The following is a 27,834-nucleotide window of genomic DNA, read 5'->3' as shown; positions in this document are numbered from 1 at the left end:
TTTGCGATCTTCACATATTAGAAAAGCTTGTAACATTTCCCAAGCAGTATTCCACGTAAATGAAGTATCTTTCCACAGTGTTTGCGAAACATTCTTGATTAAACTGAGCTTTTAGAGAGCTCTGTGTTTCACAATTTTAGGTTATTTCTTAAAATGATTTTTTGATACCTTTAGCTGACATTTTCTTTATTTGACTTACAAATTTGGCCTTCGGACATTTTCATGTATCTTAAACGGAAGCATTGTACAAGTCAGCTGAAGGCACCACAAAATCATTTAAAAATTCATCGCAGCTGCTGACCCTGTCGCAATGAAGATTTTAGGTGACTTTGCACTCGTTGTGTAGGAGTAATTTTTCAGTAAATTTTACTTTATGTTCATTCCTTTCGAAACTTATTCTCTGTCATTTTAATGTGGTATGTGCTCAGATCATAAAGTAAATAAGTGACTTATTAAACTCAGACAATTTGAATCTGAGAAATAAACAATTGTCCTACAACTAATCCTGGCTAAGCAAGCCTCTAAAAATAAATATAGTCAGTTTATCTGCATTTCTAATTTATTGTTCCATTGTGACGGTATTCCGTTGCAGTACAATGACTAATCCTTCTGATCATTCGACATATACGCAGATATTGTGATAAGCTATTTAAGTGGCGTATAACAAGCATTGCACTCGCTCGTCTAGCATGCTACTGATGATATCATAAGCAAAGTCGGACTGCAACCACATGGACCAGCCAGAAACAAACGATTCGTAAGGTTCATGTCGACCCTGTGACATCTGCAACAATCCGACGCTTTGGGTTCACTGTCATCGCTCATCTTCCATACAGTCCCAGCTTGGCCTCATCCAATTTTCATCTTTTTCCAAAACTTAAAGATGCCTTCGAGGACTTCACTTTGATAGCGATGAAGCGGTACAAACAGAGGTGAGGTTGTAGCTCTATCAACAAAGTCAAACATTCTTCAGTGACAGTATCAACAAACTGATCTCTTGTTGGGAGAAATGTGTTCGTCGCCAGGGTGACTATGTTGAGAAATAAATGTGTAGACATGAAGAATAAAGGTGTAGAACGTTAATAAAGTTTGTATTATTTAAAGAGCTTTGAGAGTTTTCACGTAAGAAATTCGGAGAAATTACTTTTCAGCACGCCCTCATTTGTTCTCTACCAAACTTTCACCAAATGCAGGATGAGGCAACTAAGACAGGCTATCCCAAATATGCCTAGAATGAATAAATATATCGAGGTGCGGCTTCTGCCAAGTTAGAGCGGACAATACGGCGAATTTTTCTGACGTTGGCAAGTAATTATTATTACGACACAGACTTTGTTTCTTATTCTAATGAAACTATATATATTTTTATGTGGCATTTGAAAGAAGCTTCTAAGAGAACTTAATGGATATAACACGTATGGGACTTGATCAATTACCGAGCGAGGTGGCGCATCTGTTAGCACAGTGGACTCGCATTCGGGAGGACGACGGCTCTACCCCACGTCCGGTCATCCTGATTTAGGTTTTCCATGATTTACCTAAATGGCTCCAGGCAAATGCCGGTATGGTTCCCTAGAAAGGGCACGGCCGACTTCCTTCCCGGTCCTAATACGATGAGACCGATGACCTCGCTGTTCGGTCTCTTCCCCCAAACAACCCAACTTGATCAATTGGTATCAAGAGAACAGAACTGCAAACCACTGTCCCACTGCACAGTGGGCCAGCTCGCTTCAAAACATATATAAATTAGAAACAGAAAAAGTTACGCTTTCCAACTTTAGTCCCGCGAAATCTTGTGAAGATTGCACTGACGCATATTTGTCCAGTGGTGCTGTGGCTTTCAAGCTTGGAAGTCAATATGATACGCGCCGTGACAATTGCCGGTAAACAGTGAATCGGACAGCGACACATTTTTCAGATTCACAAAGGAATTACAGACCTTGGCTACGAGTGGGCTTTGATTGAAATCAATGGGGAAAGTTGAAAATTTGTGCCTAATAAGCAGGACACCCGAGTTCGAATCCCGGTCAAAATTTTCAGCTTTCCCCACTGATCATCAATGCCTACTTTCAGACGCGGTTTGTAATTCCTTTGTGTATTAACTCATACTGGCTGCTGGATCAAAAATGGTGTCTCTTGTTTCGGATAAGTCCGAAAGAACAGACACAAACACACACACACACACACACACACATTTGTGTGACCTGTTTAATATATGACAGCGATCCTATCCAGTTGTCAGGATAAAATAAGACGGGTAGCACTCACGAAGGTATGTTCATTACATTTTTAACCCCTGTAAAACAGAACTGATACCGACATTATCCGAAATCTTTGGCTAAGAAATTACCTCTGCGTGGCACCATTTTTCTGAATGGCTCTCCTACAACCGCAATAGTTTAGTTAACGAGCTCAAATGTATTTGCTTGCACATATTTGCGCGTTTTTAGTAGACAGTCATTTGTCTGCTGTACTGTAGTGCCTTACTGTAGACAATTCTTGTGCATATTCTTCATAGTGAGTACCGAGCAAAGAATTTATTAAAAGTAGGTGGAATCTTCCACTTTTCATGTATTAATTATATTTGTTCACAAATAGATTCATGTTCAGAAAAAAAATAGAATATCTTGAACGGCTAGAGATAGGACGTTCACATTCACTGGACACCTATATTTGTATGTTCTGAATAAATGATTACCATTTGATCCATTTCGGCCGGCGGGTTCAAGGTTTAAATCGATATCACGGCGCAACATCGCATACCTGTAAAATGTGCCTGTGGCTCTTATTGTCGACATAAACCGTAGGTAATGGATCAGAGAGACTTGAGCAGATGTGCAGGACGCCTCACAGACGTATGAGCGAACCGTACCGCCAAATCAGTCAGTCTGAAAAAGGCGCATTATTGGCATGAGAGAATGTGATGCATGTATCCGGGAAATTGCGGCTCGTGCGGGACGATGTGTTTCGGCAGTGCAAGTGATGTATGCAGAATTATTCACGGAGGGCCGTAGAACACGACGAGATGTGTCAGGTCGCACCACTTAGACCATCCCCCGAGAAGATCGGCATCTCATATGAATGACACTGCAGGACGAATCTGCGTTCTCCTCGGCTCTGGCGCAACAGTGGAGCAGTATAACACATTATACACTATCAGTGGTGACAGTCCGTACCCGTTTATTACGGCACGTCGTCCACTTCTGCGCCTACTTTTGTCGAATATGCAGAAACATGGGAGACACAATGCTGTATGGAACGACGTCACTGGGGACAGGGTATCACATCTACATCTACATCTACATCCATACTCCGCAAGCCACCTGACGGTGTGTGGCGGAGGGTACCTTGAGTACCTCTATCGTTTCTCCCTTCTATTCCAGTCTCGTATTGTTCGTGGAAAGAAGGATTGTCGGTATGTCTCTGTGTGGGCTCTAATCTCTCTGATTTTATCCTCATGGTCTCTTCGCGAGATATACGTAGGAGGGAGCAATATACTGCTTGACTCCTCGGTGAAGGTATGTTCTCGAAACTTCAACAAAAGCCCGTACCGAACTACTGAGTGTCTCTCTTGTAGAATCTTCCACTGGAGTTTATCTATCATCTCCGTAACGCTTTCGCGATCACTAAATGATCCTGTAACTAAGCGCGGTGCTCTCCGTTGGATGTTCTTTATCTCTTCTATCAACCCTATCTGGTACGGATCCCACACTGGTGAACAATATTCAAGCAGTGGGCGAACAAGTGTACTGTAACCTACTTCCGTTGTTTTCGGATTGCATTTCCTTAGGATTCTTCCAATGAATCTCAGTCTGGCATCTGCTTTACCGACGATCAACTTTATATGATCATTCCATTTTAAATCACTTGTAATGCGTACTCCCAGATAATTTATGGAATTAACTGCTTCCAGTTGCTGATCTCCTATATTGTAGCTAAATGATAAGGGATCTTTCTCTCTGTGTATTCGCAACACATTACACTTGTATACATTGAGGTTCAATTGCCACCCTGCACCATGCATCAATTCGCTGCAGATCCTCCTGCATTTCAGTACAATTTTCCATTGTTACAACCTCTCAATATACCACAGCATCATCCTCAAAAAGCCTCAGTGAACTTCCGATGTCATCCACAAGGTCATTAATGTATATTGTGAATAGCAACGGTCCTACGACACTCCCCTGCGGCACACCTGAAATCACTCTTACTTCGGAAGACTTCTCTCCGTTGAGAATGACATGCTCCGTACTGTTATCTAGGAACTCTTCCATCCAATCACACAATTGGTCTGATAGTCCATATGCTCTTACTTTGTTCATTAAACGACTGTGCGGAACTGTATCGAACGCCTTGCGGAAGTCAAGAAACACGGCATCTACCTGGGAACCCGTGTCTATGGCCCTCTGAGTCTCGTTGACGAATAGCGCGAGCTGGGTTTCACACGATCGTCTTTTTCGAAACCCATGCTGATTCCTACAGAGTAGATTTCTAGTCTCCAGAAAAGTCATTATACTCGAACATAATACGTGTTCCAAAATTCTACAACTGATAGACGTTAGAGATATAGGTCTATAGTTCTGCACATCTGTTAGACGTCCCTTCTTGAAAACGGGGATTACCTGTGCCCTTTTCCAATCCTTTGGAACGCTACGCTCTTCTAGAGACCTACGGTACACCGCTGCAGGAAGGGGGGCAAGATCCTTCGCATACTCTGTGTAAAATCGAACTGGTATCCCATCAGGTCCAGCGGCCTTTCCTCTTTTGAGCGATTTTAATTGTTTCTCTATCCCTCTGTCGTCTATTTCGATATCTAACAGTTTGTCATCTGTGCGACAATCTAGAGAAGGAACTACTGTGCACTCTTCCTCTGTGAAACAGCTTTGGAAAAAGACATTTAGTATTTCGGCCTTTAGTCTGTCATCCTCTGTTTCAGTACCATTTTGGTCACAGAGTGTCTGGACATTTTGTTTTGATCCACCTACCGCTTTGACATAAGACCAAAATTTCTTAGGATTTTCTGCCAAGTCAGTACACAGAACTTTACTTTCGAATTCATTGAACGTCTCTCGCATAGCCCTCCTCACACTACATTTCGCTTCGTGTAATTTTTGTTTGTCTGTAAGGCTTTGGCTATGTTTATGTTGGCTGTGAAGTTCCCTTTGCTCCCACAGCAGTTTTGTAACTCGGTTGTAGTACCACAGTGGCTCTTTTCCATCTCTTACGATCTTGCTTGGCACATACTCATCTAACACATATTGTACGATGATTTTGAACTTTGTCCACGGATCCTCAACACTATCTGTACTTGAGACAAAACTTTTGTGTTGAGACATCAGGTACTCCGAAATCTGCTTTTTGTCACTTTTGCTAAACAGAAAAATCTTCCTACCTTTTTTAATATTTCTGTTTACGGCTGAAATCATCGATGCAGTAACCGCTTTATGATCGCTGATTCCCTGTTCTGCGTTAACTGTTTCAAATAGTTTGGGTCTGTTTGTCACCAAAAGGTCTAATATGTTATCGCCACGAGTCGGTTCTCTGTTTAACTGCTCAAGGTAGTTTTCAGATAAAGCACTTAAAAAAATTTCACTGGATTCTTTGTCCCTGCCACCCGTTATGAACGTTTGAGTCTCCCAGTCTATATCCGTCAAATGAAAATCTCCACCCAAAACTATAACATGGTGGGGAAATCTACTCGAAATATTTTCGAAATTAACCTTCAGGTGCTCAGCCGCAACAGCTGCTGAGCCAGGGGGCCTATAGAGACATACAATTACCATGTTTGAGCCTGCTTTAACCGTGACCTTCACCCAAATTATTTCACATTTCGGATCTCCGTCAGTTTCCTTCGATACTATTGTACTTCTTATCGCTATAAACACACCTCCCCCTTCACTGTCCACCCTGTCTCTGCGGTATACATTCCAATCTGAGTTTAGAATTTCATTACTGTTTACATCTGGTTTCAGCCAACTTTTTGTCCCTAGTACTATGTGGGCATTGTGACCGTTTATTAATGAGAGCAGTTCTGGGACCTTTCTATAGACGCTCCTGCAGTTTACTATTAGCAGATTAATGTTGTTATTCCCTGTTGCATTTTGCCTACTCCTACCTTGCCGCGTCTCAGGAGGCGTCTTGTCGGGCCTAGGGAGAGAATTCTCTAACCTAAAAAACCCACATGTGCACTCCACACGTACTCCGCTATACCCTTGTAGCCGCTTCCCGAGTGTAGTGCACGCCTGACCAATACAGGGGGACCCTACATTTCTCCGCCCGATAGCGGAGGTCGAGAAATTTGCACCCAAGATCTCCGCAGAATCGTCTGAGCCTCTGGTTTAAGTCTTCCACTCGGCTCCAAACCAGAGGACCGCGATCGGTTCTGGGAACGACACTACAAATAATTAGCTCATATTTCACCCCGCGAGCGAGGCTTTCCGCCTTCACCAACTCCGGCAACCGCCTGTATGAACTGAGGATGACCTCTGAACCCAGACACGGGGAGTCATTGGTGCCGACATGAGCAACAATTTGCAGTCGGGTGCACCCAGTGCTCTCTATCGCCGCCGGCAGGGCCTCCTCCACATCTCGGATGAGACCCCCGGCAAGCAGACAGAGTGAACACTGGCCTTCTTCCCCGACCTTTCCGCTATTTCCCTAAGGGGCTCCATCACCCGCCTAACGTTGGAGCTCCCAATCACTAATAAAACCCTCCCCCCGTGTGCCTGCTCGGACCCACTCACAGGCAGACCGGGCGATGCTACACGGCCAGCCTCCACATTGACCCTCCGCCTCGTGCGCCGCGAACGCCGCTGAACCCGCCACTCCCCTTGAGGAGAGGCTGGCCCAACCGCGCCCGGTACCCGCGAAGATGTCTCGACAGCAGGGACAGTGGGTGAAGCATGTAACTCCTGGGGTGTACCATGCAACGCACCAGACTCCCCACTGCCGCTGCACTCCGAGGCAGCAGCCTGAAGACGGCTGACCGCGGCTGTTCGCGAACACTGGCCAGCTCCTCCTGCGTCCGTACACAGCAGTCACACATCCTATCCATCCTAAGAAATCAATTTACTGTAGAGAGTTAATCAACTTTTAACTAGACTGCTAATTCACTAAAGACGGCTGAAAGTTGACTAAACTGTGGTTACTAGACACTTCTTGTAGAAAACAATGAATATAGCACTACCTGTCTCTGGACTGTATTCAAAACAAACACTAGCACTACTGGCACTGTGGCTGACTGAAGGGACTCTCTCTGACTGTATTCAAAACAAACACGAAATCTGTGGAACACTGTTACTAGCACTCGACAATTAAAGCTTCCTAAAAGCAAAAACACACGGAAGAAGAAGTGACAAGTAAGAAAAATACAGTTAATACTTAAATTAATGTAGCTCGCTGCACAGCAGACGTGACACAGACGGCAGTTACGATGACACACATGATGTTTTCGGAGGAATCCTGGTTCTGCTTGTTTGAAAATGGTGGTCTCATTTTGGTTCGTCGCAGACAGGGGGAGCGGCATCACAGTGCAATCGCACAAGACGTACAGACCTCACTCAAGGCCTTATGATGGGGGTGGTATTGGTACATCCAAAAATCACAGTTGGTGGTGTCCAGGGCACTGTTACCAATGTCACCTACGTGAATAACATGTTGCGATCCGTAGCCATACTGCTTCTGTATGACACCCCAGACCCCATTTTTCAGTAAGGGAATGCACGACCACATGTTGAGCCGACCTTTGTGGCCGAGAGGTTCTAGGTGCTTAAGTCTGGAATCGCACGACCGCTACGGTCGCAGGTTCGAATCCTGCCTCGGGTGTGGATGTGTGTGATGTCCTTAGGTTAGTTAGGTTTAAGTAGTTCTAAGTTCTAGGGGACTGATGACCTCAGATATTAAGTCCCATAGTGCTCAGAGCCATTTGAACCATATGTTGCTGCACGAACACGTGCCTTCTTGGTGTCACAAGAAGTCAGCCTTTTGCCCTGGCCCGCCAGATCACCAGACTTGTTGTCAATCGAAGGTTTATGGAATATGGGGAAACGACGAGTGCAGTGCTGTGACCAAATCCCAACCACCAGAGATGAACTTAGGAACTTGGTGAATGCAGCGTGGATGGCTCTACAAAAGGACGCCATTTGCGCCTGACACGTGTCGATGCCATCACGCATGGAACAATTTACCAGGGCCCATGGCGGGCCCTGTGCCTAGTAGGCAACAGGACAGATGCTGATCCGAGGTGACTGAAATGCTAATCATTTCTGCAGAACATACTAATGTACATGTCCTGTGAATATAAAATCTCTGATCGTTCTAGGTGTTGTGTTTTTTTGTGAACATGAGTGTAGTGTCAGCCTGCTAGGCCATTCTCAAGTGACATTGTGGTTTTGTACAAAATACAATATATTATGTTACCTTCACGGTTAGAAATTTAATGACGTAACTGTGAACGTATTTTAAATAAGTCTACCTGCAATAGAAAACTGCAATGTCAAGCTGTCAAACCAATAGTACAACATTTGTGAATCAAACCGAATAGAAAACACAAATTTAAAGACGCTGGAAAAGCGTGGAAAATGACACCTTTTTGAATTATTGTGCAATAATGCACAGTGTTCTGTAATATTGTCCCATGCCGACATCACTCCACGTAGTTTTTATGCACGCATATTGCATTATCGAAGCTGCTCCATTGCCGATTGGTCAGCTATCTGAAAATGCACGGGAGCTCGGAATAAGGATATCCAGCGTTACCGAGAAGATTTTATACGCAATATTCCTGTGAGAAAACGATGCAGTCATCTCGAGATTCCAAAAGATGCCACCTGAGGTAAAAGATACGCTTTTAGAAACATCTCCCAGTAGATAATCCAACAACGATCCTTCTGAGCCGGCCGTTGTGGCCGAGCGGTTCTAGGTGCTTCAGTCCGGAGCCGCGCTGCTGCTACGGTCGCAGGTTCGAATCCTGCCTCGGGCATGGATGTGTGTGATGTCCTTAGGTTAGTTAGGTTCAAGTAGTTCTAAGTCTAGTGGACTGATGACCTCAGATGTTAAGTCCCATAGTGCTTAGAGCCATTTGAACCATTTTGATCCTTCTGAAAGCGATAATGATGCAAGCAACAAATGTGGCTACGATTTCGATTGAAAAATGTAAAATATCGAACAAAAGTTTCAGTATGGCAGTTTTGACTTCTATTCGTTATCAGCGACCTCAAAATATCGTATATCCAAAGTTTTACTCGAATCCAGTGAATATATAATTATTAATCCGCTAAATTAGATCCGCCGTTTTGAATCTGGAATTCCAACATCGAATTCGTAATCAGCAATGCCAAAATAAGAACACAGTTTTGTATGATTTTTACATCCATTTTCCTACTGTGTCCAGGTATTGAAGTGAGTTGGCCCACGGTGCGCCGTCAGGAGAAAGGGTTCCAGAAACGTCTGGCCTATTACACCAAATGTAAACATACACGTGACTCAGGTACGGTTCGTGTGTTTATTATCACGGCTGCCATACCAAGTGCCCAAAATGTTGACTTTGAGTTTCTACTCGCTAGAAAGTGATTCTGGAGAAACAATACTGCTTGTTGACTTTCACCTGGAGTTAATGGCAGCACAGGCCCATGTTAGAAGGCGTTTCATACCTCCGGAATTCGTTGATGCTTCCTAACAGACCTCTTGTTTTTGTTTTCGCCGCAAAAAAAAGTCTAGAAATGCTATGTTTGGTGAGTGTGCAGACCATTTCGCGTTTCCTGAACGACCGTTCGAGTGCTGTCCAGATATTCTCTTAAGAGGGTCTGTCATTACATGTGCAGAATGGGACTCCATCATGTTACTACGATATAGACTGCCTTATGTCCAGAGGAATGTCTTCCAATAACTTCGGCAGCAGCATATTTTAGGAACTCGAGATAGTTGAGTGTATTTATATTTTCATCAATAAAAGAGGGACCAATGGTGCGGTTCTAGAAAAACACGCACCAAACGTTGACAGACCATGTGCGTTGTTTTTATCCACATCTTTCAGTTAGAGTGGATTTTCAAATGACGATCAGTGCATATTGCGAAGACTGACTTGCCCTTGGTTTGTAAACGATGCTTCTCCCTTAAGCAAAATTTTGCATAGATATCCGGCATGACTTTGCGCTTTTCGTAGATAATATTCGGATAACTGTATCAACTACAGAAGTCGTTGCCACGAAGCTGTAGATGCAACGAAATGTGAAAGGGATGAAGTGCGATGGACTGTAGTGTTCGCAGAACAATCGTTTGATTGATCCCTCTCGTACTTCCAAGATGCCTCTAAGTGACATTTAAATTATGTGTTACTGCTGCTAAGATGTTAGTTTCACTTCTTTCATCTGTTGCTCTTCTTTTTCTTTGGCGTATTTTATTCTCCGCACTTCCGTTTTCTAGAATATTCTTATTGTGTTTGCAGAGAGAGATAAACCGTGAGTCCTTGGCACGCTCTGGCTACTTTCAGCATATAGCCGCACCGCTGCTTTAATACTGTGGCGCCATGCGCCATAAACTTTATCCACATTTTCGATCGTCGTATACATTGCGACTGGCTCAATAGCTTTACGAGTAAGGTATCTGATTGTTACAACAGCAGAATACAGAATGATGGGCTTCAAGCGCACAGGTAAACACAAGAACTATTTCTGAGCTACACTTTTGCTCACATTTGGTATGATAGGGAGGACGTTTGTTGAACCTCTTCTCCTAACGGCGGAAAAGTGGTTTTGCGGTGGTACTATCTTAATATTATTTGATCAATTCAGTTACGTGTTATGTCGTTGAACTTGTTTTAGAAGCTTGTTTCAAATGCCACAGAAAAAAGTATATAGTTTCATTAAAAAAATAAAGTGGGTGTCGTAATTCAGTGATATAAACGATAAAAATTACTTGCGAACGTCAGGAATTTCGCCATACTGTCCGCCCTAACTTGGCGAAAATTGCACTTCGGCATGTTTGTTCATTCTGGTTATACAAGGGGCGTTCAATAAGCAATGTCAGCGCGACGGCCGTACTTCACCTTACTGTATTACATGGTACCACTCTACTGGTCGATGTCACAACCAACGTCTTGCTGCATCAATAACAAAATAAACAATTTATAATTTCAAAAGTACTCTCCACAACTTTTAATATCTTTTTATGTGAAGCAAGACGGTCAGTGCCATCGTGGAGAAATGGTTGCGGTTGCCTACGGAACCATGATTGTACACAGGCGTGCTTCTCTTCGTCCGTAGCAAATCGAAGGCCACGAATGTCTTTCCTCAGGGCTCTAAAAATGTGGAAATCGCATGGGGAAAGATCGAAACTGTATGGGGAATTTGTAAAGACTTGGCAGCGAAACTTATGCAGCGTGGTCGAAACAACCTTGGCAACAGGCCGGCGGGCAAAGTGGTTCCGTAGGCGACTGCAGACATTTTTCATGAAGGCACTGAGCGCCTTGTCTCACAGTGAAATGAATGTATTAACAGTTACGGCCATTATTTTCGAAATAATGTTACTTTTTTCCATCTGTCTCCATTTCATTTGACTGCACTTGTGCATCCAAATGTATCAGAAGTTGTCCAACTTCTGTTAACACCATACCGCACTACCCGACTACGTCAGCAGATTATCAGCTTTTACACGAAAAAATTGCATCACCGTAATATCTTATATTCTACATTAAACATTGTCTTCGGTACTTATTTTTGGTGAGTTATTCCAGAACACAAAAAATGACCCTGTAAAATCTTGCAGTCACTTTCTGTACGTTTCTTGGGAAAACAGGAGAGGCGCTTCGCGAACTTTGGTCGACAAAAATCACCATTTTTGAAATACCTCGTTTATCTTTTAATGGTGCCCATAAGCTGCTGTAGTCTTTAGTTCAAAGACTAATTTGATGCAGCGCTCCGCGCTATTTTATCTTGTGCAAGTCTGGCCATATCTACATGACTACTGCAATCTTCATACATTTGAACCTGCTTACTACGATATTTAAGTCTTCCTCTTCCAGTGCCCTCAACACTTCCTTTCATAACGAAGTTAAGTATTCTTTGATGCCTCAGTATACACTATGTGATCAAAAGTATCCGGACACCCCGAAAAACGTGCGTTTTTCATAGTAGGTGTATTGTGCTGCCACCTACTGCCAGGTACTCCATGTCAGCGACATCAGTATTCATTAAGCATCGTGAGAGAGCGGAATGGGGCGCTACTCGGAACTCAAGGACTTCGAATGTGGTCAGGTGATTGGGTGTCACTTGTGTCATACGTTTGTACGCGACATTTCCACAGTCCTAAACATTCCTAGGTCCACTGTTTCCGATGTGATAGTGATGTGGAAACGTGAACGGACAAGTACAGCACAAAATCGTAAAGGCCGACCTGGTCTCTTGACTGACAGGAACCGCCGACAGTTGAAGAGGCTCGCAATGTGTAATCGGCAGACATCTATGCAAAACTTCACACAGGAATTCCAAACTGCATGAGGATACACTGCAAGTACTATGAAAGTTAGGCGGGAGGTGAGAAAACTTGGATTTCAAAGTCGAGCGGCTGCTCATAAGCCACACATCACGCCGGTAAATACCATACGACGCCTCGCTTGGTGTAAGGAGCGTAAACATTTGACGATTGAACAATGGAAACACATTGTGTGGACTGACAAATCACGGTACACCATGTGTCAATCCGATGGCAGGGTGTGGGTATGGCAAATGCCCGGTGAATGTCATCTGCCAGCGTATGTAGTGCCAATAGTAAAATTCGGAGGCGGTGTGTTATGGTGTGGTCGTGTTTTTCATGGAGTGGGCTTGCACCCTTGTTGTTTTGCGTGGCACTATCACAGCACAGACCTACATTGATGTTTTAAGCACCTTCTTGCTTCCCACTGTTGAAGAGCAATTCGGGGATGTCGATTTCATCTTTCAACATGATCGAAAACCTCTTCATATTGCACGGCCTGTGGCGGAGTGGTTACACGACAATAACATCCCTGTAATGGACTGGCCTGCACAGAGTCCTGACCTGAATCCTATAGAACAGCTCTGGGATGTTTTGGAACGCCGACTTCGTGCCAGGTCTCAGCGACCGACTTCGATACCTCTCCTCAGTGCAGCACTCCGTGAAGAATGGGCTGCCATTCCCCAGAAGCCTTCTAGCACCTGGTTGAACGTATGTCTGCTAGAGTGGGAGCTGTCATCAAGTCTAAGGGTGGGCCAACACCGTATTGAATTCCAGCATTATCGATGGAAGGCACCACGAACTTTTAAGTAATTTTCAGCCACGTGTCCGGATACTTTTGATCGCATAGCGTATATGAAATAAGCATGTTACATACGTCGTTCTGTTCGGGAAAATTAGCTCAAAAATGGGTGGTATGCCCGAAACACGTCGCGCTTGTCGGAATATTAAAGGAGCATAAAACAGCCGAGGTGGAGCAATTGTGCCGGCCGGTGTGACCGAGCGGTTCTAGGAGCTTCAGTCCGGAACCGCGCGACCGCTACGGTCGCAGGTTTGAATCCTGCCCCGGGCATGGATGTCTGTGGTGTCCTTAGATTAGTTAGGTTTAAGTAGTTCTAAGTTCTAGGGGACTGATGACCTCAGATGTGAAGTCCCACAGTGCTGAGAGCCATTTGAACCATTTTTGGAACAATTGTTTCATATATACTAAGGTATCAAGGAATAGTTAATTTGATGACACATTCGTCCTCGTGATATGGACCGAGCAACTGGTTTGGTGACATGGTGTGCACTGGGTACACAACACGAGCTCCACCGGTTCGCAAAGCTAGTAATGTGGTCAGCAGCTGTTACATTTCTGACGTGTGGAGACCAGTGCATGTGGTCGGTCCTCGAGGGCGCCGTCGCGTCATCTTCTAAAAAGATAACAATGCAGTACAGTGCCCATGATGTACTGATTTATCTCTATACAGACGGTATTTGACTGTTGTCTTGACCATCACGTTCTCCATATTTCACAACCATTGAAAACATTTGGTCACGGGTTGCCGAAGGACTAGCACACTGCCACTAGCTAGCCACTATGATCGAGTCTGGCCTGTCTCGGGTGCAGAGCCATTGTCGTTGCCGGCGGTGACAGCTACGTGTAGTAAGTTTCACACCTTCTGTACCCACTGTCATCTAGAAATTAAATCGTGTATTATTCCACTGTACCGTGTAGGCACAAAATAAAATTTCGTTATTTCGTATTCTTACTCCTGTTGCAACTTTAATGGCGAGCAGTGTGTAAAGATAATGGAGAGTAATAGGTTCAGAGGGGATTGCAGTACGTCAGTGAGAGATATGCAAACTTTAACTTTTGTTGTTCTTTCGTCCTTAGTTGCTTGTAACATTATATTAATTTTCACGTTTGATGTGCCTATATCCAACCTTATACCATACACTTTTCGGGAGATGCAAGAGCAGTTGAACAGAATTGACAGAGTGTTGAAAAGGATTGTAAGATAACATTTATGAAAGTAAAGCAAAGGTAATCGAATGTAGTCGAATGAAATCGAATGAAATCAAGCGATGCTGAGGGAATTAGATTAGGAAACGAGACACTCAAAGGAGTCGATGAGTTTTGCTATTTGGGCATCAAAATACGAGGGCTTGCTGAAATGCAATGCCTTCGAATTTTTTATGTTAAAACTCTTAAAGTTTTATAAATAAAACAAACTTTTTTAACGTTCTACGTCTTTATTCTTCACGCCTACACATTTATTTCTCAACACAGTCACCCTGGCGACGAACACATTTATCCCAACGAGAGACCAGTTTGTTGCTAGCGTCACTGAAGGTAGTTTGAATTTGTCGACGGAGCCCAAAACCTCACCTCTGCTTGCACCGCTTTATCACTATGAAAGTGAAGTCCTCGAGAGTGTTCTTTAAGTTTTGGGAACACATGAAAATCGGATGGGGCTAAGTCGGGACTGCATGGAGGATGATCGATGACAGAGAACCCAAGGCGTCGGATTGTTGCACATGTCGCAGCGCTCTTGTGTGGTCATGCTGAAGGAGAGAGTGCTCTATATGTAGACGAATCCTTGCAATTCGAAACTCGGTTACAGCACTCTGTTTCCCAGGCACAAACACAGTTACAACACGTTACACGTTGCAGTTCGGAGCCCTCTACCGGCAGAGGGCTGCAAATATGTAGGCATGAAGAATAAAGATGACTAATGCTAATAACGTCCGTTTTATTTAAAATGCTTTCAGCGTTTTGACGTAAGAAATTGGGAGGCATTACTTCCCAGAATGCCCTCGTAACTGATGGTGGCCGCGCGGCTATAATCACGTCGGAAACCTTTACACATGAATTAGCTGAGTAGAAGTGACTACCCTTTTATACCTTTTGTAAGCGATAGTACCGCCATCTGTAGACTTGCATATCGCTGTCACTTGACTTTGTCACCTCTGTGTAGTTTACTTAATTCAAAACGTAACATGAAGTAAACGATTGTTTATATTTAGTGCTGTAATAAAGAAAATTCGGATGACAGAAAACAGAAATACAGCTGTAAAACTACACTACTGGCCATTAAAATTGCTACACCACGAAGATGACGTGCTACAGACGTGAAATTTAACCGACAGGAAGAAGATGCTGTGATAAGCAAATGATTAGCTTTTCAGAGCATTCACACAAGTGTGGCGCCGGTGGCGACACCTACAACGTGCTGACATGAGGAAAGTTTCCAACCGATTTCTCATACACAAACGGCAGTTGACCGGCGTTGCCTGGTGAAATGTTATTGTGATGCCTCGTGTAAGGAGGAGAAATGCGTACCATCACGTATCCGACTTTGATAAAGGTCGGATTGAAGCCTATCGTGAGTGCGATTTATCGTATCGCGACATTGCTGCTCGCGTTGGTCGAGATCCAATTACTGTTAGCAGAATATGGAATCGGTGGGTTCAGGAGGGTAATACGGAACGCCGTCCTGTATCCCAACGGCCTCGTATCACTAGCAGTCGAGATGACAGGCATCTTATCCGCATGGCTGTAATGGATAGTGCAGCCACGTCTCGATCCCTGAGTCAACAGATGCGGACGTTTGCAAGACAATAACCATCTACACGAACAGTTCGACGACGTTTGCAGCAGCATGGACTATCAGCTCGGAGACCATGGCTACGGTTACCCTTCACGCTGCATCACAGACAGGAGCGCCTGTGTTGGTATACTCAACGACGAACCTGGGTGCACGAATGGCAAAACGTCATTTTTTTGGATGAATCCAGGTTCTGTTTACAGCATCATGGTGGTCGCATCCGTGTTTGGCGACATCGTGGTGAACGCACATTGGAAGCGTGTATTCGTCATTGCCATACTGGCGTATCACCCGGCGTGATGGTATGGGGTGCCATTGATTACACGTCTCGGTCACCTCTTGTTCACATTGACGGCACTTTGAACAGTGGACGTTACATTTCAGATGTGTTACGACCCGTGGCTCTACCCTTCATTCGATCCCTGCGAAACCCTACATTTCAGCAGGGTAATGCACAACCGCATGTTGCAAGTCCTGTACGGGCCTTTCTGGATACAGAAAATGTTCGACTGCTGCCCTGGCCAGCACATTCTCCAGATCTCTCACCGATTGAAAACGTCTGGTCAATGGTGGCCGAGCAACTGGTTCGTCACAATACGCCAGTCACTACTCTTGATGAACTGTGGTATCGTGTTGAAGCTGCATGGGCAGCTGTACCTGTACACGCCATCCAAGCTCTGTTTGACTCAATGCCCAGGCGTATCAAGGCCGCTATTACGGCCAGAGATGGTTGTTCTGGGTACTGATTTCTCAGGATCTATGCACCCAAATCGCGTGAAAATGTAATCACATGTGAGTTCTAGTATAATATATTTGTCCAATGAATACCCGTTTATCATATACATTTGTTCTTGGTGAAGCAATTTTAATGGGCAGTAGTGTAGACCAAGAACACATGTAGAGTAGCATCTAAAAACACTGCCACTGATGATACATTTCAAGAAAATAAAGGCGAAACGCGTATGGAATGAGGAAATTAGTTTTATTTAGTTGTGCCTTCACTTACCTAGCGTGAAAATTATAAACGTTGTACTATTAAGTTCACTGACAATTCTTGATACACTTCGCTTGGGTGTATTCAACAGGTATGTCAAGCTCGCAAAGGAATCTCCAGTAGTCAAAAAGCGCAGAGTTATTGCGAATGTCTCGACCATGCGAAGGCGCCCTATGCACCGATCTGCGCGTTCGCCAACAACCCAATCCGCTCTACATGGCGTTGCTTTGTGACGCGGATGCAAGTTCAGCACTTGCAAGTTACCGTGTGCATGTTGCAGAACCGCATGGCGGCGGCGCAGGCAGAGAGCTCTGCGGCCGCAGCAGCGGCAGCATCGGCGGCGCAGCAGGAAGCAGGCACCCCCACAGGCAGGACGGAGATTCTCCACAAGTCCAGCAAGGAGTTGTACCGCGCCGTCGCCGCGCAGTGGGGCATCACCTGCAAGATGAGTGACCACTGCCGCTGCCTCGACTGCCAGGTCTGTCTGCACTGCCACTTCTCTGGCTATGTTCTCATTCTTCCAACCTGTCCCACCCAAAACACTCCTCTCATCCGTACCTCAGAGATTCCGTGGGATCGCGCAGTGTCGGCCTAAATCCACACACCCATTGCTGCGCGGATTTAAAGGGGAATTAATTCTACCTTTCAAATCGGTCCAAACAAAGGTCGCCATCTTGGACAGGGTGCTGTTACCGTCGTCACCACGTTTTGCATTGCATGCTGAGCGTTAGTCTCATTTATAAAGTCCCGTTTGCCAACAGCGCTCGGCAGACAGTTGGCGCTATATGTATTTAATGTGTTTATACTTAGGTTTGGTAGTCATTGTTACAACCACGATTTGGTGCTGGTAGAGTCATAACAGTCTACTGAATTTAGAGGCAGTGTGAGAGGTTTGGACAGTGGATTTTTTCCTATAAGGTCCACACTAAATAATCTGGATGGCCACCGTGCCCTGGAGAATCTTCAATATACTCCACGTTCTGTTTGTGCGATATGCTGGAGGTAAGGCCCCCTGATGAGCAATTACCATGAATGCGCATGACTGGCTCTGCGAAGATGAAAGAAGTAATAGTTGGAGGGAGTTTGCGATGTGTGCACTGGGCGTTTGTTTTAACTGGAGACAGCTAACATCTCGAACACGACGCATCGTATGAAAAAAAAAATGTTCTAGGTGAAAAGAAAATATTAGTAAACGGGACATCCATCTGTCCTACAACTGGACACCTCCTAAGCACTCCTCCTACTCAGGCGTGGTAAACATTTTATTTTAAAACGGGAATCCACCACTTCATAAAATGGGAATCCGTGATATTTGTATTCTGCACCAAAAAATACGTACAGTTTACTCAAACCATTATTTCTCTTTCGTGATAGATGGTGCTGTAATCGACAAATATAAAGTGTGCCTGTTTTTGCAATTAAGAGCCAAAACATTTGATTCTACATTTCATTTACAGCGTAAATGTAAACCTTTGTGTAATAACAGTTGATATTTATTTTCGAAATTTACTTTAGTGTTGCAAATGTGATTTTACAGTACAAATAATACGGCTAGACATTGACATCTCTGGCAAATAAGCTGCTTGTATGGTAACGTAGTCTCTGTTCCCTATTGGGTTGATTGTGGTGAGTCCCCAAGCCACTGAAATGCTGGAACCCCACCATCAGGGTGAATGATTTCGATCTGTTTCCACCCAACCACCATAACTCTTGCACTGGCCGCTACACGGCTACCAGCGGAATACGGACAACATACATTGTAATGAGGTAAAACGTCCATGAAGTGAGGGTGACAAATGCACCTGCCGTGGATATTCACCGGAATCAAGAACCCCAATGGTGAGAGGCAAGGGGACTTACTGAAATTAAGCGTCCTGACGGAAACAGAAAACTATTGCATTTAAGTTAGTGTCCCTGGGCCACGCGCAACAGTTGCTAACCGACCTTGAAATGGGTAACCATATTGTGCTACACAATCAAATTTGTAGCTCTAAATTAAATTACGAACACAAATATCAACAGTTAGGACACAGAGGTTTACATTTACACCGTAAATGAAACGCAGAATCACATGCATCTTTCTCAATCGCAAAAACAGGCACACCTGATATTTGTTGATTATAGCTCCATCAGCTGCGAATGTGAAACGACACTTTCACTAAACTGTAAGTATTTTATGGTGTAGAATCCGAATATGCAATAAAATGTGGTGTGGGTTCCCATTGTAAAATACAAAGCTGACTCCGCTCATACAGGAAACATTTAACTTTTCACCTGTAACATTTTTTTAATACGATGCTTCGTTTTGGAGATGTTTAGTTGTCGCAAGGTAAAACAAACACCCTGTACATACTGAGTGGTTATAATTAAAGTGCAGGTACCCGTGGAGGTCCGGCTAGGACTGTAATTGCCGGCCGATGTGGCCGAGCGGTTCTAGGCGCTTCAGTCTGGAACCGCGCGACCGCTACAGTCGCAGGTTCGAAACCTGCCTCGGGCATGCATGTGTGTGATGTCCTTAGGTTAGTTAGGTTTAAGTAGTTCTAAGTTCTAGGGGACTGATGACCTCAGATGTTAAGTCCCATAGTGCTCAGAGCCATTTGAACCATTTGGACTGTAATTATCGTATTAATGCGGAACTTGGTAGGTATGCTAATGCATTAATACGGAACTGATTTACGCTGGAAAAAAAAATTAATTCCAATTTGGGACACCAGGTGTAAACCTGGCGCTGTGCACTGTATGATGATATGTCATCCATGCTGTCGTTTGACAAACCATAACTTGAGTGAACAGTGTGGCTATCGAGAAGAGAGTCCGTGTGCTGTTAATGAAACTGTTTTATGTGAACGGCAGCAATTACAATGCTGCATTGAGAAAATATTGCCGACTGAAAGGTCTGAGGAGAGGCCCAATATCATTAAATGGTTTAAAGAAGATGATAATGAAAAACGAAAACACGGATGAACTTAATGTGGCAGCTGGAAGAGTAAGGCGTCTTTCCCCAGCAGAAGTTATTGACGGGGTTGCTGTTGCTGTAACTGACCACGCAGCACGTGCCTCGTGTAGCGCTAGTGCTTGTGCAGTGTCACGAGAATTGTCTGTCCCATGGTCAGCAGTACAGATCGTTTTGCAGTATGTATTACACTGGTACCTGTATAAGATCCAACGGTGCAGCAACTGAAATCTTATGATACACGATATATACATTCTGAATTCTGCTCTTTGGTTCCTGGCACGGATCGAAATTGATAACATGTGGTCGGGCAATAGTCTGCCGAGTGAGGAGGCACATTTTACGCTACATGATGCAGTGAATACATGAGATATTCCGAATTTGGGGTACTGTTAAACTGTGTGTTCTGCGCGAAGTGCCACTGTACTTGCCGTATGTGACTGTGTGATATGGATTCACAAGCGCCTGTATTCTGACCCCATTCTTCTTTGAAGAGAATACACCCAGAGGGCCTGTCAGGTGTACAGCGATGTCTGCACTTTATCAAGACCTCCTTGTACAGAGTGCGAGTCCTGTTTTGGAAGAGCGCAACTGTGTGGAAACCACTGTTTTCATACAAAATGAATCAACACCTCATGCCGCTCGCCCAGTGATAGATGTGCTTAATGCAAACTTCAACGAACATGTTATCCCCAGAGATATTCCAGATGCATGGTGTGCAAGACTACCTGATCTGAATCCAGGTGACTTTTGGCTCTGGAGATATCTAAAAGAACGTATTTATCAGGGAGACATTTGGTCTCTACCTGATCTGAAAGCTAGTACACAGGAACACTTAGCTCAGATTCCACCGGAGCTGCTGCTACCTCTAGTCGACGTCTCCAGTGCTGATACTGAACAAAATGTTTAAGCGGTGGTTAGTAAAAAAAATCAACATTATCCCTTTCTCAGATGATAGACCATTTTTGGCCACGTCCCGTTCCTAATCCATTGCAAATGGAAACATTACCTTAGGTTTTCTTGCATTTTCGGTGCCAGACTTGCACGTGGTGACCAAAATAGGAACAAATTTTTTTCAGTGTAAATCATTTTCACATCAGAATACCTACGACGTTTTGCTGCCATATGATGGTTCAAATGGCTCTGAGCACTAAGGGACTTAACTTCTAAGGTCATCAGTCCCCTAGAACTTAGAACTATTTAAACCTAACTAACCTAAGAACGTCACACACATCCATGCCCGAGGCATGATTCGAACCTGCGACCGTAGCGGTCGCGCGCTTCCACACTGTAGCGCCTAGAACCGCTCGACCACTCGGCCGGCGACATATGATGATTAAAGCCCACACTAGACTTCTTTAAGTAAAACTTGCAGCTGCAGCAGAGTCTTGAAACTGTCAACTGTATAAGATTTTCTTAAATTGGTAGGAAATTGGCAGTTTGGTAGGATGCCAAATCTAGAAATTGGTAAACCAGCTGTATAATTGGTAAACTTGCATTGCATCTCTGTACATTCGCCCCAACTACACCACAATTAATCCACATACACCACAGTTATACCACGTATTCCATAATTATGGTTCATGCCCCACAATTCACAATTACGCCACTCATACGCGTCAATTACACCACAAATACACTACGTTTTCTCTGTACATACGCCGCACGTACACCATACATACACCACACAGGCACCGCCGTAAGATACTTTGACTGTAAAAATGTCAGTCGAATGGAAACTGGCTACAAAACTAGCAGTGTAGCAGGATGCCAAATCGGAGATTGATAAAACTGGTAGAATAGACCGCCGGCCGGAGTGGCCGAGCGGATCTAGGCTCTTCAGTCTAGAACCGCGCGACCGCTACGGTCGCAGGTTCGAATCCTGCCTCGGGCATGGATGTGTGTGATGTTCCCTAGAACGTAGTTCTACGTTCTAGGGGACTGATGACCTCAGATGTTAAGTCCCATAGTGCTCAGAGTCATTTGAACCATTTTGTAGAACAGACCAAGGTGTACATGTACCAGCCCAATAAAGAACTGGCAGATGTATAAATATATCTAATCTTGTGGAAGTGCTTTTGCATTTAAAAAAATATTAGAGTGCTGTGCATTAATGATTCCTGAACAGCTGACACCAATACGCGTTATAGTGAGAGTTAGATTTAAAAAAATGGCGCGGTGAAATAAATGGTTCAGATGGCTCTGAGCACTATGGTACTTAACTTCTGAGGTCATCAGTCCCCTATAACTTAGAACTACTTAAACTTAACTAACCTAAGGACATTACAAACATCCATGCCCGAGGCAGGATTCGAACCTGCGACCGCAGCAGTAGCGCGGTGCCAGACTGAAGCGCCTAGAACCGCTCGGCTACCTCGGCCGGCGGCGGGGTGAAATACTCTGATACTGCAGTGTGCGTGCCATCATAGCAAATGGTGGTAAATATGGACGTAAGATACTTTTGGCATTACTGTTTGTATGAATTCTACATAAAATATTAGTCTTTTAGTAGAATTGTGTGTGTGTGTAACTGAACCGACAAATCGTAGCCAATATTAACGTAACTAATGCCTTTTGTATCCAGCAGTAAAGTACAGGAGACTTTCTCTAAGCATGCCATAAATATCGACTCTCTATAGCGTGTGTACATTAAATATTCAGGTGCTGTGAATATGCTGTAGCGATTGCGTATGTTACAGTATGTTTGCAAGCCTTAGTTTGTCTGAAGAACGTACTGTTGACTGTCATGTATGTAAACCAGCACCTATGAGATAACGCAAGGGTTATATTAAAACAACAGGATAAACATATTCTTTTATCGAAATACCGTCAAGCAATTTTAAATCACAGGTCTTAACAAAAATGAACCAGTGCATAAAATGCAGACTGTTATCTACCTGTCTATACTTTTTAATTATCTAACGAGTAAATCGAGAAACTGTTGCATCATGTCCAGGAGCATTTGCTGGATCTATTTTTGTGTGTCAAGCTTCGATTTATAACAATAGTATTTACCCTACACATACAAGGTAGACTACATTGTACTACTGCACTGCATTTGCACCGAAAATGATGTTAGCTTGTCCATATGTTGCACTTGTCAATTGTGTCCAGCCATAAAAAGTGAGACAACAGACCAAAACGCAGGTTTAAAAAATTATAAAACTAGCTACCTGATATTAAGATAACACAGCTTCTTTTTATTAATTGCATGGCTCTCTTTAACAAGTTTAGGGGTAATGCCTACAGTATGATGTACTCTGGGAAGACCGATGACTTCGCTGTTTGGTCCTCTCAGTCGAATCAGCCAACCAACTCTGGAAAGGAAGGCAAGCATTTACTATCCACAATGAGTCCATGTGTTGTCTGCAAGCACTAAGAAGCATAACCACTTCCTGTCTTCGTCATCATCGCATACTAAACTGATAGCTACAGCAAAAAAAAAGTTCCATATATCTGAAATTTTATTCGTTCTGTCACGTGACACCCTCACCAAATGTAGAGGACACACATTGTGGTCATGAGCACCCTTCCGCCAAAATTGCCGGCTGAGATAATCACTGTAGATGGACCTCCAGATGTGAAAAAATCATTTTTTGAGTATTTTTTTCCTGATAATACTGGAATAACATGCATCCTGCATCCATGTACACGTTGGTACCGCATAGTAACGTATAGCTGTAAAATAACATGGAGAGACACTGTACAGCACCAGGATGTCACTCAGCCAGCGAGCTCCATACTGAGTGCACTTCAGGAGGTGCTGCATCCTCCACCTGACTCAATTCACCAGCCATACCACACGCACATGCCTGGTCAGCACATGTCTTGACACAGTACGCACTCATTCCAATTTAACGATATGCAGTTTATACATAGTGTAAGTATTGAGATATTTTATTTGAGAAATAAGTGTATTCCAATTGGAAAGCCAAAATAAGCACACAAATTGCTGAATTGTAGTTCATAGTATGCTATTGTGATGGCGCAGTATCACACTCCACATAAAACACAAAGAATCAGCGACATGTGTGCAGAAATAGCTAGAGTTTCAGTCTGCTAGTAGTTGCGAATATATGTATATGTAAACACTGGACTGTTTTACCAAGCTTCCATCATATTTGCTTGTGATAACGATACCCCACATCTATTAATTCAACATGGTAAGTGTCCCAGGCTGACGATCAAATCCCGCATTTTAAACATAATGCACCACGATAATCCGAAATGTGTTATGCTGTCGATAAATAATTATAGAGTGGATCGACACGACAGGTAATCATGTGTATTTTTACGAATGCTTATTGACATTAGCGTAGTGTGGTAGCACAGCCACACATATAATGTTCACCATTAGAGCACTACGCTAACACAACGAAAAACATTGTCATGGTCATGTGACCACCTTATGAGCTCTTAATAGATAATACGCCAAGTCTGTAAGTCTGCTCTACACGTGGAATATTTTAGGTATCTATGTTTTTGCCAGCAAGACAGTCAGGTCTCAAGAGATGTGTAGCTATTCTTTGCATTCCCATAGTTACTGTCATGAGACAATATTCTTACTACTTATTATTAACACTATCAAAGAAAACCACTGGGAATGTGGTGCCTTTGCCAGCCATAGCAACCAGAAATAGCCATAGGTTGGAGTACTGCATTAAGGGATATGCGAAAAATCTGTTAATAAAGTTCTAGTCACATCATGATCTGCTGAAAAGGGATGGTCACATTGCATCTAAATGTGGTGGACTTAATGTTATACACCTACTCCTATGCAAAGAAGCAGCAGTTTAGCAAGTGAATAGATGGCTACCATTTTGCTCTGAATTAGAACCTTATAGCTGGGAACAGAATGGTTCATGTGTTTGACACTGTGCAAAGACCAACAAAAAATATTTACCACTGTACACTATTGCAATCACTTCCATGCAGTATCTGTTAATAAATAACTTACAAAACAGCCTCTGCGTAGTGTTTGATGATGTTGTGTTGATTGTTTACTGGAGTAACAAGCCATAAGCACGGTTAATATCTCATGTATATGATAAGGAGAACTAGATATGAAGGACAGTGAATTCAAGAATAGAAAAAATGGAGTATATGTCTTAGATAATTGCCATAAAGGAAGAATTTAAACTCCAATTGGATAAAGGAATACATAAATGCATAAGCAATGTTTACATGGTGCTTTGAAAACAAGGAGATATTAGCATTTACTGTAAATAGGAATAGTAAGTAGCCATTCGTTGGAGTATTGGCCGAAAAATGTTGAAATCTAGATCATTTACTGCATTAAGAGGATGGACAAAAAATTCTCAATCGGAGCTGCTTAGAAGCGATGGCTACATTGCATCTAAATGCGGTAGACTAGTTGTTGTACACCTAGCAACATAACAACCGTTTGTAGGGCCTAAAACAGATGGAATAGCAGCTTTTAACAGTAATTTGTTGCAAAGAACTGTAACGTAAAGCTCTATTCAGCTGCATGACGTTTGAAGCAGAAGCGGCCCATGGCATCAAATAAAAAAATGGTTCAAAGGGCTCTGAGCACTATGGGACTTAACATCTGAGGTCATCAGTCCCTTGAACTTAGAACTACTTAAACCTAACTAACCTAAGGACAGCACACACATCCATGCCCGAGGCAGGATTCGAACCTGCGACCGTAGCGGTCGCGCGGTTCCAGACTGAAGCGCCTAGAACCGCTCGGCTACTCCGGCCGGCCCCATGGCATCATCCAGCTGTCATGTTCAATCTGGCGCCTCTCTGTATGCAGTAAAATGCCACTGTGGTAATAAGCCCCTAAGTACGGTTAACATGTTGTCTATTCGAAAAAAGAAAACTGGAACTGGAGAACATCGAAGTGAAGAAATGGAGTATATAGCTTAGACAAATGCCATAAAGGAAGAATATAAACTGCTATTGGAGAAAAGAAGCTATTGCAAATGCACAAGGAAAGTTTAGTTATAGATATAGATAGTAGCATTTACTGTAAATATCAATCAAAAAAAGTCCTACCTTGGAACACTGACCGAAAACATGTTGGATTCAAGACCATTCACTGCATTAAGGGACGCACGGAAAAGTCTGTTTATAAAGCTCCATTTACATTTGGGTCTGCTTAAAAAAGATGGTTATATTAAATCTAGAAGGGCCAGACTAGATGTTGCACACTTATCAACATAACAACTGATTACAGAGTTTAGAACCGGTGGAATAACAGCTTTTAATCGTAATTCGTCTGCAAAAAATTGTTACTTTGAGGTTCCAGATGGCTATACGATATTGGAAGCGGTCCACGGCAGTAGATTTAACGTGTTATTTGATGTACACACTTCATCTGGGGAGTGTACCCTCTTTTTTCTAGCCTGCACACCCTGCACTACTAGCCTGATACACATGCTAATGGCCGACTAAGCCAAGGCTTTTCTTCTGCACGATACTGCACACGAGCACACTGGACTCGCATTCGGGAGGAGTACGGTTCAAACACGTGTCCAGCCGTCCTGATTTACGTTTTCCGTGATTTCCCTAAATCGCTTCAGGCAAAGGCCGGGATGGCTCCTTTGAAAGGGATTGATTTCCTTCCCCATCCTTCCCTAATTCGAAGGGACTGATGATCTCTCTGTTTAGTCGCCTCATCCCAAATCAATCAACCAACCAACCAACTGAACACATTGTGAGAACGCACATGCTGTCTCTCAATAGTGTGAACACTGTGGCTTGCTCGAGCTCCAGACATTATGCTTATGCTTTTACTATTAGATGCCATTGCATAGTGGGTGCATAATTTCAGGGACTGGAATCACGCCACAGTGTTCACATTATTGAGAGATCGCAAGTGCATTGATACAACGTATGCAGTATCACACGAAAGCAGGGCCTAAGCATCGACGGCCATTGTCATTCGTATTAAATACATTACATGAGCTTGGGCCTACCAGCACAGGGCGTGGAGGCTTGCAAAAAAAAAGTCCACTTTCGATATGAGGCATGTACAATTCACAAATTATATCTGCTGCCGTTGACCGCTTCCACTTCCAACGTCGTATATTCACGTAGAACTATAAGGTAATTTTAAGGTTTTTGCAAACGATTTACCATTAAAAACTGTTATTCCACTGTATTTAAACACACAAAACGATTGTTAGCGTTCCAGGTGTACAACATCTAGTCTGTTACATTTATATGCAATATAGCCACCCTTTTTAAGCAAATCCAGATGTGAATGGAGCCTTATAGACTGATGTTTTTTTTTTCGTGTCACCCTTAATGCAGTAAAGGATCTCAAGGTCAACATTTTTCGACCAGTACTCCAATGCATGGCTACTTACCATTGCCATTTACAGTTAGTGCTATTATCTTCCTGGTTATAAAGTAATATGTAGAACTTTCTTACGAATTTGAAATACCATCTGCTTTTTCCAATTGTAGTTTATATTTTTCGTTTATTGTTGTTGTCTAAACCATATACTCCAGTTTTTCGTTTCGTGTCTTTGTTGTCCTCCATTTTCAGTCCCCATTTTCGTATGCATAACACATGAACCTTGCTTAGAGCCTTGTTACCCCAGTAGACATACTACAGAACACTGTTAAACGCCACGCAGCAGCTGTTCCATAACTTATTCGTTAAATGCTACTCTGTGGAAGTGACTGGCACAAAGTACAGTTGTAAACAGTATTTGTTGATCTTTGCACCTCCATTCAGTTCCAAGGCGTAAACTGGTAGCCATCCACTCGCTTGCTTAACTGCTACTTCTGTGCATGGGATAACATCTAGTCCGCCACATTTAGATGCAATGCAACCATCCCTTTTTAAGCAG

At 43.4% G+C, this 27,834-nt stretch overlaps 1 protein-coding gene across 1 annotated transcript in view; it reads left to right on the top strand.

Annotated features, from left to right (window-relative positions):
• The window catches only part of LOC124722907, a 257,768-nt gene that overhangs the window by 132,111 nt on the left and 97,823 nt on the right, over nucleotides 1-27,834 (top strand). Inside the window, exon 3 of the mRNA XM_047248051.1 lies at nucleotides 17,336-17,533. Within this exon, the coding sequence (XP_047104007.1) occupies nucleotides 17,336-17,533 (198 nt within the window). The remainder of the gene's footprint in view (nucleotides 1-17,335; nucleotides 17,534-27,834) is intronic.

The sequence above is a fragment of the Schistocerca piceifrons genome, chromosome X, assembly GCF_021461385.2.
Source record: "Schistocerca piceifrons isolate TAMUIC-IGC-003096 chromosome X, iqSchPice1.1, whole genome shotgun sequence".
Lineage (NCBI taxonomy): Eukaryota > Metazoa > Arthropoda > Insecta > Orthoptera > Acrididae > Schistocerca > Schistocerca piceifrons.
The sequence above is the reverse complement of the archived record's forward strand: the minus strand, read 5'-3'. Positions and strand labels throughout refer to the sequence as shown.